The sequence below is a fragment of the Pelecanus crispus genome, chromosome 16, assembly GCF_030463565.1.
Source record: "Pelecanus crispus isolate bPelCri1 chromosome 16, bPelCri1.pri, whole genome shotgun sequence".
NCBI classification, from domain to species: Eukaryota; Metazoa; Chordata; class Aves; order Pelecaniformes; family Pelecanidae; genus Pelecanus; species Pelecanus crispus.
In genome coordinates this window covers 7548451-7560457 of record NC_134658.1, presented here as the reverse complement: position 1 = coordinate 7560457, position 12007 = coordinate 7548451, and the positions used below count along the sequence as shown (strand labels likewise).

The 12007-nt window shown below is 48.4% G+C and overlaps 1 protein-coding gene across 3 annotated transcripts in view; it reads left to right on the top strand.

Annotated features, from left to right (window-relative positions):
* NFYC (nuclear transcription factor Y subunit gamma) overlaps positions 1-8657 on the top strand; it is a 37527-nt gene extending 28870 nt beyond the window's left edge. For 2 of the 3 annotated variants that reach the window (XM_075722157.1, XM_075722160.1), the window contains 5 exons: positions 2076-2249; positions 2579-2737; positions 6343-6450; positions 7193-7252; positions 7800-8657. In XM_075722157.1, the coding sequence (XP_075578272.1) occupies positions 2076-2249; positions 2579-2737; positions 6343-6450; positions 7193-7252; positions 7800-7919 (621 nt within the window). In that variant the 3' untranslated portion in view covers positions 7920-8657. The remainder of the gene's footprint in view (positions 1-2075; positions 2250-2578; positions 2738-6342; positions 6451-7192; positions 7253-7799) is intronic. The other variant, XM_075722158.1, reaches the window with a different exon arrangement.
* The last annotated feature ends 3350 nt before the right edge of the window (positions 8658-12007 follow it).

Below are 12007 nucleotides of genomic sequence, written 5' to 3'. Positions count from 1 at the left end.
TCTTGATGATACATCACAGCAGAGCTGTGTCTTCTGGATTGCACGCCATCGGCAGTGAAACCCTGTCGGGTTTTGGTTTGAAATAGGCTTTAGAGATCTGTCTCTCACCGATACATCCACTGCTTGTGAACACTGCTGAATCGCTAGAAATACTTCTTATGGCAAGAGAAGTTTATTGGAGAAATAGCTGCCCGATAAGAACGTAGGACTTTGCAGTGGAAAATACTCCTTTGATTCAGCAGTGTTGAAAAGTGGCTGCCTGTAGGCTGACAGCCTGCACTTTTTGGCTGGGGGTACAATCTGTGTTTTCTCTCTGCCACAGAAAAGGCTGTTTGACAAGTTACTGTTGGTTACGTGGAAGAGCTGGGAATGAAACCATGACTGTTATGTTGCTCTGGTAACTAAAGCTACGGCTTGAAAATAAAAGATGGCAAACGATGTGATACAACCTTGTTCAAGCAGATTTGGATTTAAAGCCATTTTTGCCTGTAGCAAATGCAACTTAACCTGGAATAGATACTTACAGAAGTACTCAGTGGCCTTAATTGTTGCAGGATTCAGTTAGGAATTGAGGATTGGAGTGCTCTAGAAATAACTTATCTAAGGACTGAGCTTCACAGAAACAGCCGCAGCTCTTCTATGCGTGCGGTTTTATGGTTAACTGAAGACATGTCCTGTTGAATATATATTTTAAATTTTTTATTAATCCCTCCCCCAAAGGATTTGATTAAGCAAGTAGGAATAATCAGTGAACTACCATGTGGAGGAAGTACTGTAAGTATTTGATTGCAGTGGTTTGCAGTACCGTGGGATAGTGCCAGTGTTTGCTCCAAGAGCCGGGCTTAGAAGTTGCTTCTTGGTTACAGCCAACTGTGAACAGCTGAATCTTTGGGGGGTAGTTTTCTGGTAGGCTATTGAGAAACCTCCCAATAGTAAGTCTTTTCTTTAGTTGCTGTCCCTCCCAGAGACTAGCATCTGAGCAGAAGTGCCCTCTTACTCAAGCCTGATGCCTACCTAGACAACATATATTGATCTTGTTTAATGTGATTTTTTTCTTCTCCTGTTCAGTTGGATGCACTGAAGGTAGTCCATGAGCAAGCCTCATTTAATGCAGGGGAGTCAAGCAGACTTGTGTAAGTGGGAATCTACCATGTTGTAGCACGTGTAAACATCCTACACTCTCAGCTGTGAACTCGAGGTGGCTGGGAGAGGATTGTTTACGCCTTCTGCCATGGAGTGAACATCTGGTGAGCTGCATCTTCCGTAAGGTGCAAGATCCGACTGCTCCTCTGGGGAGCCTAAGAATTTTGATTCTTGAGTGTTAACGGCTTGCCACTTAACATAATCTCTGCAAATCTACTTCTTTGCCTAAAATATCATTAATCATAAGGGGCTTTCCTCTTCTAAAGACATGCTTAGATAAAACGAAACAGCAGTATCACAGCCTGTGCTTCTGACAGTGAGCTAGAGCAGAGCTTTTGTTTCTTCACACTGTTGAGATATTCCTGCTACCAGCAGGATCCGGCTGTTAAGCCGCAGTACCAGATGAAATTGTTATAATTCTGGAAAAGCTGGATTTAAATAAATAAATAAAGGCGCATCGAGTCCCTGACTTTTATTCCCAGGGGTTTAACATCGGAGCTAGATTGAGATTTGTGTTGGGTACGTAGGCCAAGAAGAGGGTTTTGTTGACAGATGAGGCTTTGTAAGTCTTCCTGGTGCATTTGCAATTCATTCTGTGTTAAGATAACAGGCGACGATGGAATTTACTGATGAGGAGTTGCGTGGTTTTCAACTATGGTAATTTTATTCATTTGCTTCTCATAATGAAATTGGCGACTACATTATTATATGTAGGGTATTGGAGATGTTTTGGATTTCCATATAGCTGAATAAATGAGGAAACACGTTTTGATTTATCATTTCAGATTTACTTAGGTAAGCTGTTGCGAACGAGGTATTAAAGATACTTTCCCATGGAGCATGCTTATGGGGGGGATGTTTGAGCTGTGGTTGGGGTGTTTGGACATTGATCTGTTCCCTCCCCATTTACCTGTCCTTTACCTGTGCTGCAGGAAGAGGTGCGTCAGGCTGTGACCCCAGCCGAGCCTGTACAGTATTATTTCACGCTTGCTCAGCAGCCTGCTGCGGTGCAGGTTCAGGGGCAACAGCAAGGACAACAGACCACCACGTCTACAACTACTATCCAGCCAGGACAGATCATCATCGCCCAGCCTCAGCAAGGGCAGGTGAGCGACGAGCAGCGTTCAAGGGCTTTGCGGTTCAGTGGAGCCAGTGAAACACCCCGCTTGCCCGTGTGTAATGCGTCGCAGTATCCTGTTCTCGCTGCTTGGAACAGTCAATAACAATATAGAAATGTGTTTTCTGGTCATGACCGGGTGTTCACATACCTTAGTAACAAGGGTCATCTAGGTCCTGGGTCCCCTTCGTGGCGATGTAAGCATCAGCAAGTAATGGTGGGTGTAGGAAGCAGTCTGTCTATTACAGTCTCTGTACCTTGTGGCTGTTTCACCTGTGTTCAATCCTTGCTTGGTCCTTATCCCTGTTTTGAATGCAGAGCACCCCCGTGACGATGCAGGTTGGAGAAGGCCAGCAGGTACAGATAGTGCAGGCCCAGCCGCAAGGACAGACCCAGCAGGCTCAGAGTGGAACTGGGCAGACCATGCAAGTCATGCAGCAGATCATCACCAATACAGGAGAAATCCAGCAAATACCGGTAAGACTTCACCAGTAGAAATGTTACAGTCTTGTGAGCAAACTGAACGCTGGTGTTCTGGCATGAGACTGTACATGTATGCTTTTTTTAACTGTAAGAGGAAGTTTGGATTGAGTGGTGTGTTTCCTGCACTTACAGAGGAAAACTAACCAGGTGTGACATGAAGGAGGAAATAAATCTAACCCATCTAGTGTAGACTCATTGCCCACCCCCAACACTTTCCCCTGAGTGAAATAGTTATGATTAGGAAGCAATAAATAAAATATTTCCTGGATAAACCGTAGTTCTTTACTACAGCATGGTTTCAATAAAGCATAATTAACTTCTTTTGCCTTTACTTGGTTCTGCCTCTGCAATCTGAAGTCATGACCTGGCAGACTGAGTGGGAACACTGCCATCTGTGAGTTATTAATAAACTTTTATGTTATAAGAAATATTTCTACAAAGTACTTTGAGCTGGTTGGAGGAATGGTTTTGCAGAACCAGAAAATATCTCCTCACTTTCACGTCAGTACAGACCTGCTGTGGCCTTAAGAACGGGATTTTGAGTACCCAGCCTCAGCAGTAACATTCTGGCATGTGTCCTGGGTAAACACGTGGGTCAAAAAAAGTCACCTTTTTCCCCCTCCTCTGTGTAACTTACAATCACAACAAAGCTGGGTCTTTTGGTTCCCATCTGGAAAATTTCACGCCTCTTAAATTAAAAAAAAAATCTGTCCAGTTCTGGGCGCTTAATCAGCAACCCAAAGGTCAGACCAGGTGACCAAGACAAGCACTTCAGTTTGTCTTTGATTTCTGTTATTAAGAAGTGTACCCACAGCTGCGGCAAAACTGATCTTTCGCACAAGTCTTGCTTTTCAAGATTTGCTAAGCTTCCCTCTGTTCGTCTGGCAAATGTTCGTGCTTTGACATAGCATCTTGAAAAAGGTTTAGATTGTGGGTGTTGCCAGATTTTTCCAATTCACTTCCAAATTCTTTTCATCTCTTAAGTCTTCAGCTGGTTCATACTGCTTGGCTTAAGGTGTTGGTCAGAAAGGAAGTGAATTGCTTGCCAAATAGGGTGTTTTACTACAAGCAATCTTCTTTCTTCTCTGCATTCTCCACTACCTTTCTTTTATATTCTTTTTTTTTTTTTTTTTTTCTCCTTCCTTTCCTTATGAAAGTCTCTTCAAGATACTTGTTCTTCAAAGCATTTTGGAAGGAGGTCTCCGCCTCAGTGAATCCGTTACAACAGTGCTGAATGTTGCAGCATCCTCCTTCGGTTCAGCAATAAAAGAACAGTTCAGACTTGTTTTCCAATTGTGTCCGTTGAATGCTGTAACTCCCTACAAGAAGGGGGCTTGGAGATCTGCTAGGAGAAAGAATTCTTTATAAAGTAGCTGTGAGGGGGCCATAACCTTCTGCAGGAAGTACTGTTCTCCACATAGGTGGATCCTGTTGCAACTGGTCCCGTGCTTTAGGAGTGTGAGACTGGAGGCTTTTTAATCAGTGTCTGGTTTTGGCCAAGCATATGTTTCTACTTTCCTCTTGCCTGGGAGCATCTAAGAGCAGGTAGCTGTGACTGGTCCTCAGAAGCTTCTTATGCTACAGGTGTAAGACAGAAACTGCCAAGTGCCAGAGTATGGTATCTTTTGTCTTCAGGAGCACTTGGGTCTCTAACAAATGTAAGACTGCAAAAGAGAGCAACTTAGGAGCAGTGTTTTAATGAAATAGTCACAATTTGCACTTCTGTATCTAGCAGAGATACCGTTTTGACTGTAACAAAGAGGATTCTTCTTAATCACGGCGTGTTGAAGAATCACAGTTCGTGCTGAACTTTCCCCTTGCTCAGTTCCAGCAAGTGAAGTAAAACAGAACATGGAGCCATGCACTCGCTGCGAGAGCTTTTTAGTGCCCTAACCTGGAAAGCACTTTTTGTTTGGTTTCACAGAATTACAGTCCTTGGTCTCTTCAGTGCTGCTGTCCATTCTGCTCTCTTTCTGCTGTGCTTTTCTTATTTTTTTCCCCTTGAGTTTCCTTTCTCTTGATATAGTTAGTGCTGTCTTCTGCTAGTTCCTTTTCACTCTGGTAATTAGGGTTCAGCAAAAAATCTTTCATAACAAATACGACAGTTTGAAACACTCTCATAAAACTGGTAGCGCCTCTGGTGATAGCAGGAGTGTTGAGAGGCTCTTACTAATGTTCTCTGCTGGTTTTCCACGTGCTCCTGATACTGTGTACACTTCTCTACTGCGATTTACCATTTACTCTAGGACCCCGGGTTGCCTGTGGAAAGGTGACTTTTATTTTTTATAAACTGAGAAAAACTGGAAGGAAGTGTATACATCGATTCAATGGTAATCACTTGTTTGTCCACATTAATTTTATGTGAAACTTAATCTGTGTCTTAGCTAGACCTCGTTGGGCAGGTTCTTTGGAGCTTACTCTCATTTCTAGAAGAACGCTCTTTATAAATCGCTTTCGCCCGTTCAGTTAGTGGTGTAGTTAAAATCTAAGCAGGAAGCCCCCAGTGTGGAAGGCATGATCTGCCAGCACATCTCAGTGCAGAAACAAATTCTTTATTGAAATGTTTATGCTCATGTGGAGTTTATTTGCTCTTGAAATAATATTGGAGCTTTTAGACACAGCTGGTGAAGTCAGCGGCATTTGTGTAAGTGCCAAGACCATGTTCTAGGCACTTGAACCTTTGTCAGTGAGCAGTTTTTAAAGTATTTTGTGTGTCCTTCTTTCCCCTTTTTAAAAAGAAGAAAACTCAAAACATTTTTTTTATATATAATTAACCTTAAGCCTGTGAATCTAAATGTTCTAAAGTTAAATAACACAAAATGAAAAATTCAACAGTAGTATCAATAATACTGTGACCTTTTTGTTGCTTCTCAGATGTGTATTAGCGGTATTAGCTGTTATATCACAGGTTACAATGATGACATTGTCTTCATATCCCACACCCCCAAGCATCTAACCTTGCAAGGTCAGGGCTGTAGGAAATAAATTTGCATTTGAGTGTTATACACGAAGTATTGACACAGGAAGTATTGGCCTTTGCCAGGTGGGGGTTGACATGTATTGGCAGAGAGTTGCATTAAAAGCTTCAAATGTTACCTTGCAATATTCCTGGGTTTTGCCATCTCTGCTGTCTTTATGTGAAAATTTCCCATATATTCTTTTATAAATTTTGGCAGGATATAATAGGAGTGTCATTATGTGCAGCTAGCTCGTAAGAATTTTCTTTACGTGAAATGATACGTCAAAGTAGTAACTCGATTCTCGTAACCAAAAAGAAAAATAAGTGTTCTCGAAGCTCTCTGAAATGTAGCAATTAATATGCTTGAGCTGCTAACTGACCGCTCCCGTTCTGGAGAAGGGAGGAATGTTGTGCTTCCTCGGGGTTTTACTTCAGGAACCCGCAGGAGTTCTGTGGACTTCGTTCTTGCTTTGCCAGGGTCTGTGATAGTTACTCATCTCAACCAGTAATCAACTGAAGCTTCCCGGTGTCATCTATTACTCTGGCTTCTGTTGTGGAAACAAGAAGGCAAGTTTGTGTGTTTCAGGTTACCCAGTTATCTGTTTAATTTTCTTTCCCTGCCCCCTCCGCTTGTCTCCAGGTTCAGTTGAATGCTGGCCAGCTGCAGTATATCCGCTTAGCCCAACCTGTGTCAGGCACCCAGGTAGTCCAGGGGCAGATCCAGACGCTTGCAACCAATGCACAGCAGGTACGCACTATAACAGCAGGGCTGACATTAACTGGTAAAGTGTTGTTCCCTAGCTCCTGAAACTGCAAATTCCGGTCGAATTTACCAGCTCTTGGGCTAGGGTTCCTGCGTTTCTTTTCCTCCTGTTACTTTCATCAGAATAATAAAGCAAGGAGCATAGCGGAAGCCTCCTTTACCTGTACGTGAAAGGTGCATGCGTATATGTATGTGTGTGTGTGTCTCACTGTATAAAGCTCATGCTGCTTCTGAGCTGACTGCAGGTAAAACTTCATCAATCTTCTCTTTACTTCTGCTCCTTCTGGCTGGGTGAGGGAGGAGCAGCCATGCAACCTCTCAGGAAAGCTATTGCAGAGGTGAAACATCAAGACCAGTGGTTTTTGCCAGCAGGTTGTCTCACGTTCTTACCGAGCCTGGTCGCTAAGGGATTCTTCTCTGCCTTCAGAGAATAGGAAGGCTGCTGCTTTTCTGTGATCCTGGAGGCCGCATTCTCCTCAATGAAAGTCAGGGAGGACACGCTTGTGTTTGGTTTGGAGCAGCTGAATCCCGTGTCCTTTGTTCTGGACTTGCGGTTGGCACCAGCATGACTGTGGGCCGGCAGCATAAGCCGTATCTTACCACGTGGTGGGGTAATGAAGTTTGAAGGAGCCTAAAAACTCTTGAAAGGCAGCGGCAGAATATTGTTAGTGGGGTTCTGACCCTCTCCAAAGCGCTGTCAGTGATCATCCTTCTCTTATCCTTGTAGATAACGCAGACGGAAGTCCAGCAAGGACAGCAGCAGTTCAGCCAGTTCACAGACGGACAGGTAAGAACTTGGGGTTCGTTGGTGCTACATCCCTTTGAAGCCAAAGGCTAGAAAGACCGTCTTAAAGTCTGCATGTTCTAGCAAATCTGCTCCTCCTGATAAAACGCTGCTGCTGGCTACCAAACCTTAACCCAGGAGCAGGATAAGTGGATGTTGTGCTGCTTTTATTCAGGCAGATTCTTTGTGTTCTGCTGCGCTCACTCCAAATTAATCCAGTCCCTTGCACTCTGGGTGGGATCCGTCTTAGTCCTAACCAGTTTAAGAATAAAGGTCTTAGCATCTAGCTGTTGGCTGTTGCATCGGCAGCCTGAGCTCAATTTGGGCATCAGAAGTTCACTAGAGTTAGTTAATTACGATTTAGCAACAAGTGTCTAGCGGCAGTTTGTGGTCTGTTTTTGGGACAGATTTTATCTGGACCTGAGAGTTGCTGTTAACAGCACCACTAAACTTGTCGGGTTGACGTACGGCGTTGTGCTTAGAGGGACCTAGTGCCGAGCGTGATGAGAACTGACCGTCATTTCTTTCCCCTTGCTTCTGTCTCTGCCAGCAACTTTATCAGATCCAGCAAGTGACCATGCCTGCAGGCCAGGACATCACCCAGCCCATGTTCATTCAGTCCACCAACCAAACCTCAGACGGCCAAGCCACACAAGTGACGGGGGACTGAACGGGGACGTTGTAGCAGGTCTTCTCTCTGCGTGGAAACGAACACGTACCAGCTTGACGTTTGCCGCACCAACCTGGTCTGATGAATACATCTGCTTCTGTGTATCTGTACTTGATATTAAGCCTATAGTAGGCTGCGATCTCCGGTGCGCTATACACCTTCCTCTGGTGGGTATGAGAGTATATCCAACAGACACTGACAAAAATGCAATATTTTTATTTTTAGAAATCGATATTTCAGTGTATTCAGCTGCTTGTTCAAACCCATAAAACTGAAAGAGAACTAATCAGAAGGAATTTCTAGCATCTCATTGAACAACGTGTAAAACGTTTTCATCTAGTAAAATTATTAAAGGGTACTGCATCTGGTTTGTTGTAAGAGCTTTATTCCTGGTATTCTGTTTGTATTTTTTTTTTCTCTGAATAGAGCTAGATTCAGTCCTCCCACCTCAATGGTTTATTAGGGGTGTATGGGGGGAGTGTGTGTGTGTTTAGATTTTCCTCTCCTGCCTCCTTTTTTGGTAAGCTGGAGCATTGGCTATATGCAGCTCAAGGGCAGGGAGTAGGGGAGGAGTAATTAAAGTGAAAACAAAAAAACATTCCTTGTATGATGACTGTATTTTCTAAGGGCAAAAGATTCTTTAATTTGGCCTGGTTTATTCCAGAAACACTAATGGAAGTCTGGACAAACCCCAGCCCTGCTGTTAACTGTTGTACTAGCTTCAGTCGATGCATGTAATATAAGCTTCATAAAATGAAATAAATTTTCCTTTGTAAGATAACGTGTATGCTTTCTTTGAGATCCAGTCTCAACCTTGCCAAGCCAAGAGCATCCTGAATGCCTGAAAAATTATTACACCTGAAGTAGTGAAACTAGCAAAGGGGCTTAAGGGTGGCCTGCATCAGGGGCTGGACGGGCGACGCGAGCGGTGAGACTGGAGGGCTGTGGGCACCGGCCGCGCCGAGGGCTCTCCGTGACCTCTTGACATCTCCAAGACGTCGTACAGCGACGAATTCCACAGAGCGCAGCCCTTTGACTGCGGGTACCGAGGCTGCACCGCCTCTCCCTGCAGCTTCTTAATGGTTCTTTAATCGTTGGACTGGATGATCTTAAAGGTCTTTTCCAACCTAAACAATTCTGTGATTCCATGATCCTGCATCCAGGATGCAGCTGAACCAGCGGGGAGGAGCTTGGGGCAGGTTTGGGCGAGCTCCAGAGGTCAGGTCGAACTGCAGGCGCCACAAGGATCCTGGCAGCGTTAGGCCAAGTGTAGGTCTTGGCTAAAAGCGGGGTGCGAGTTTGTAACCGAGAACCTTTGTGCGTCAAACATGGAGCGGTTGGACGTAGTTGGTGCTCAGTCCGAGAGAGGCTCCGTGGTTTTGTGCGGCGCTTGGCAGAGCCGACTGACGGCGCCAGGGACAGTGCCAGCGCTGCCACTTGTTTTTCACCGGCAGAAGCACCGGCTTTGCCGCAGTTTTGCAATGAGGAGAGTTTGGTTGCCCCCGCGCCTGGCGTGTAACCCGGTGCCCGGGTGCAGGCTGCTCGCTTGGCGTGAGCGCTTTCCCTGGCAGCGCCCAGCCCAGCGGTGCGGCACACAGGGCGAGAAGCACCCCGCTGCGGGCGCCTGCCTTTGCTCTGCCCGCGTGAGAACTGCGGGGGGTGGCTGCTGCTGGGGAAGGAAAACTCCGCTTCAGCATTTGGCTGGTGCAAACCACTCAATCTGGGCCAGGCTGTTCCAGTCAGACCAGGGAGCTTGCTGCATTACCTGCACCTCCCAGGCTTTCTAAATGTCAATTTTATTTTATTTTATTTTATTTTAAATATTTCCACTCCTGCGGTGCCTGGGAGCCAGCGGCGCACTGCAGCAGCAGCAGCAGCAGCAGCAGCGGAGTGATGCAGCCAGCACCTTCCTGAGCACCAGCCCTCTGGTACCGCAGCCTGGTGCGGGCAGAGCGAGGGGCCAGTGGCAGAGCCGGGGCTGTGTCCTGGAAGAGCATCTCCTGTGCACGGAAAAGATGGAAAAAAACCCGAATCTTGCATGAAACGCTCCGCCCGTGGGACCGGCCACGAGAGGGCACCCGTGGGAGGATGCTGCCCGGGAAGGGCCGGAGCAGGGCTCGGGGAGCCGGGCTGGCCGGGTCGGAGGGGGACCTGTCCCCGGGTCCAAGCTGCTGCCTGTCCCCGGCAGCCGGATCCTCTCCGTCCCCTGGTCCAAGCTGCTGCCTGTCCCCGGCAGCCGGATCCTCTCCGTCCCCTGGTCCAAGCTGCTGCCTGTCCCCGGCAGCCGGATCCTCTCCGTCCCCTGGTCCAAGCTGCTGCCTGTCCCTGGCAGCCGGATCCTCTCCGTCCCCTGGTCCAAGCTGCGGTCGGTCCCTGGCAGCCGGATCCTCTCCGTCCCCTGGTCCAAGCTGCTGCCTGTCCCCGGCAGCCGGATCCTCTCCGTCCCCTGGTCCAAGCTGCTGCCTGTCCCCGGCAGCCGGATCCTCTCCGTCCCCTGGTCCAAGCTGCTGCCTGTCCCTGGCAGCCGGATCCTCTCCGTCCCCTGGTCCAAGCTGCGGTCGGTCCCTGGCAGCCGGATCCTCTCCGTCCCCTGGTCCAAGCTGCTGCCTGTCCCTGGCAGCCGGATCCTCTCCGTCCCCTGGTCCAAGCTGCGGTCGGTCCCTGGCAGCCGGATCCTCTCCGTCCCCTGGTCCAAGCTGCTGCCTGTCCCCGGCAGCCGGATCCTCTCCGTCCCCTGGTCCAAGCTGCTGCCTGTCCCCGGCAGCCGGATCCTCTCCGTCCCCTGGTCCGAGCTGCCGGATCCCACCGCAGCAAAGGTGGCACAGCCAGGCTGGCGCTTCCCACCGGCCCCTGCACTGCAGCGAGAAGAGGTGGGCTGCCTCCGGGCAGCTCTGCTGGCAAAGCGACCTTTTTGCTTAGAGCCGGGGAATCGGCTTGTCAGGATGGAGGGAGACGTGCGGCTCCGGGAAGGGGAGCCGGGCGGCCGGAGCAGGCGGCTGCCTTGCCTTATCAGCTGCTGGCAGAGGTAGCAAGCGAGGCTTTTCTGAAGGAAAGCTCTTTACCCAAAGCAGTTGTGCCTGCTTGAAATAGTATAAATTTGAATGGGAATAAATTGCTTAAAGGACAGAAAATGGGAGTGAGATGCTCCTGAAAGTAGCTTCCAGCGGAAGCCTCTACCCCTGATTGAAGGGGACACTGGTTTCGACACGCTCGGTATTGTCTCGATGGTCACCCCAAGTCTGATGTCATCCAGGAGCGTGGGAACTTAGCCTCAGTATTAACTGCCCGCTGATGGTGTTAATATTAACCTAATAACGGAGATAAGGCTTTGTCCGCGCTCCCACAGGAGTGCCCTAGCTGACTTGAGCCGGAGGGGTACTTTGAGGAGAGCTGACATCGTTTGTCTGTCACAGGTACCATAAACCTCAGGCATTAATAAGAGCCAAATCTCCTGTATAAGGACACGCGCCTTCGTTTGATCTTCCGAGGAAGCGCGATGACAAACTGAGCGCTGTGGGGCGACGCACGAGGAAGCGCAGGTTACCCGAGGGGCTCAGTGAGCTGCCGGACCCTCCGCGTGGCAAGGGCTGCGGGCGACGACGAATGCGGGTGGCAGAGGCAATCACGCCTCCGGGGGACACAAGCCGATGAGGAAGCCGCGCTTTCCTCCCCAGGAGCGGTTTGAGATTCCGTTTCTTCGCAGGGGTGATGAGCTCAGCACAACGCCCGTGCAGGCGAGCGCCGGCCGCTGACGCCCGGGATCTGGCGCGCTCGGTTTACTGCGGGGTTTGCGGCTGACGGCGGCCCTTCCCCGGGGCTGCCGTGTCCGGCCACCGTCTTCCAAGGAAAAACTCGTTGCGGTGAAGGTCACGCCGTGGGGACCGGAGCCCCGAGAGCCACCGGGCACGTAGGTGTCCTGGTTTCAGCTGGGATAGAGTTAATTTTCTTCCTAGCAGCAGGCATAGTGCTGTGTTTCGGATTTAGTAGGAGAAGAATGTTGATAACACACCGATGGTTTAGTCGTTGCTCAGCGCTGCTTATGCCAGGCAAGGACTTTTCAGCTCCCCATGCTCTGCCAGGGGCACAAG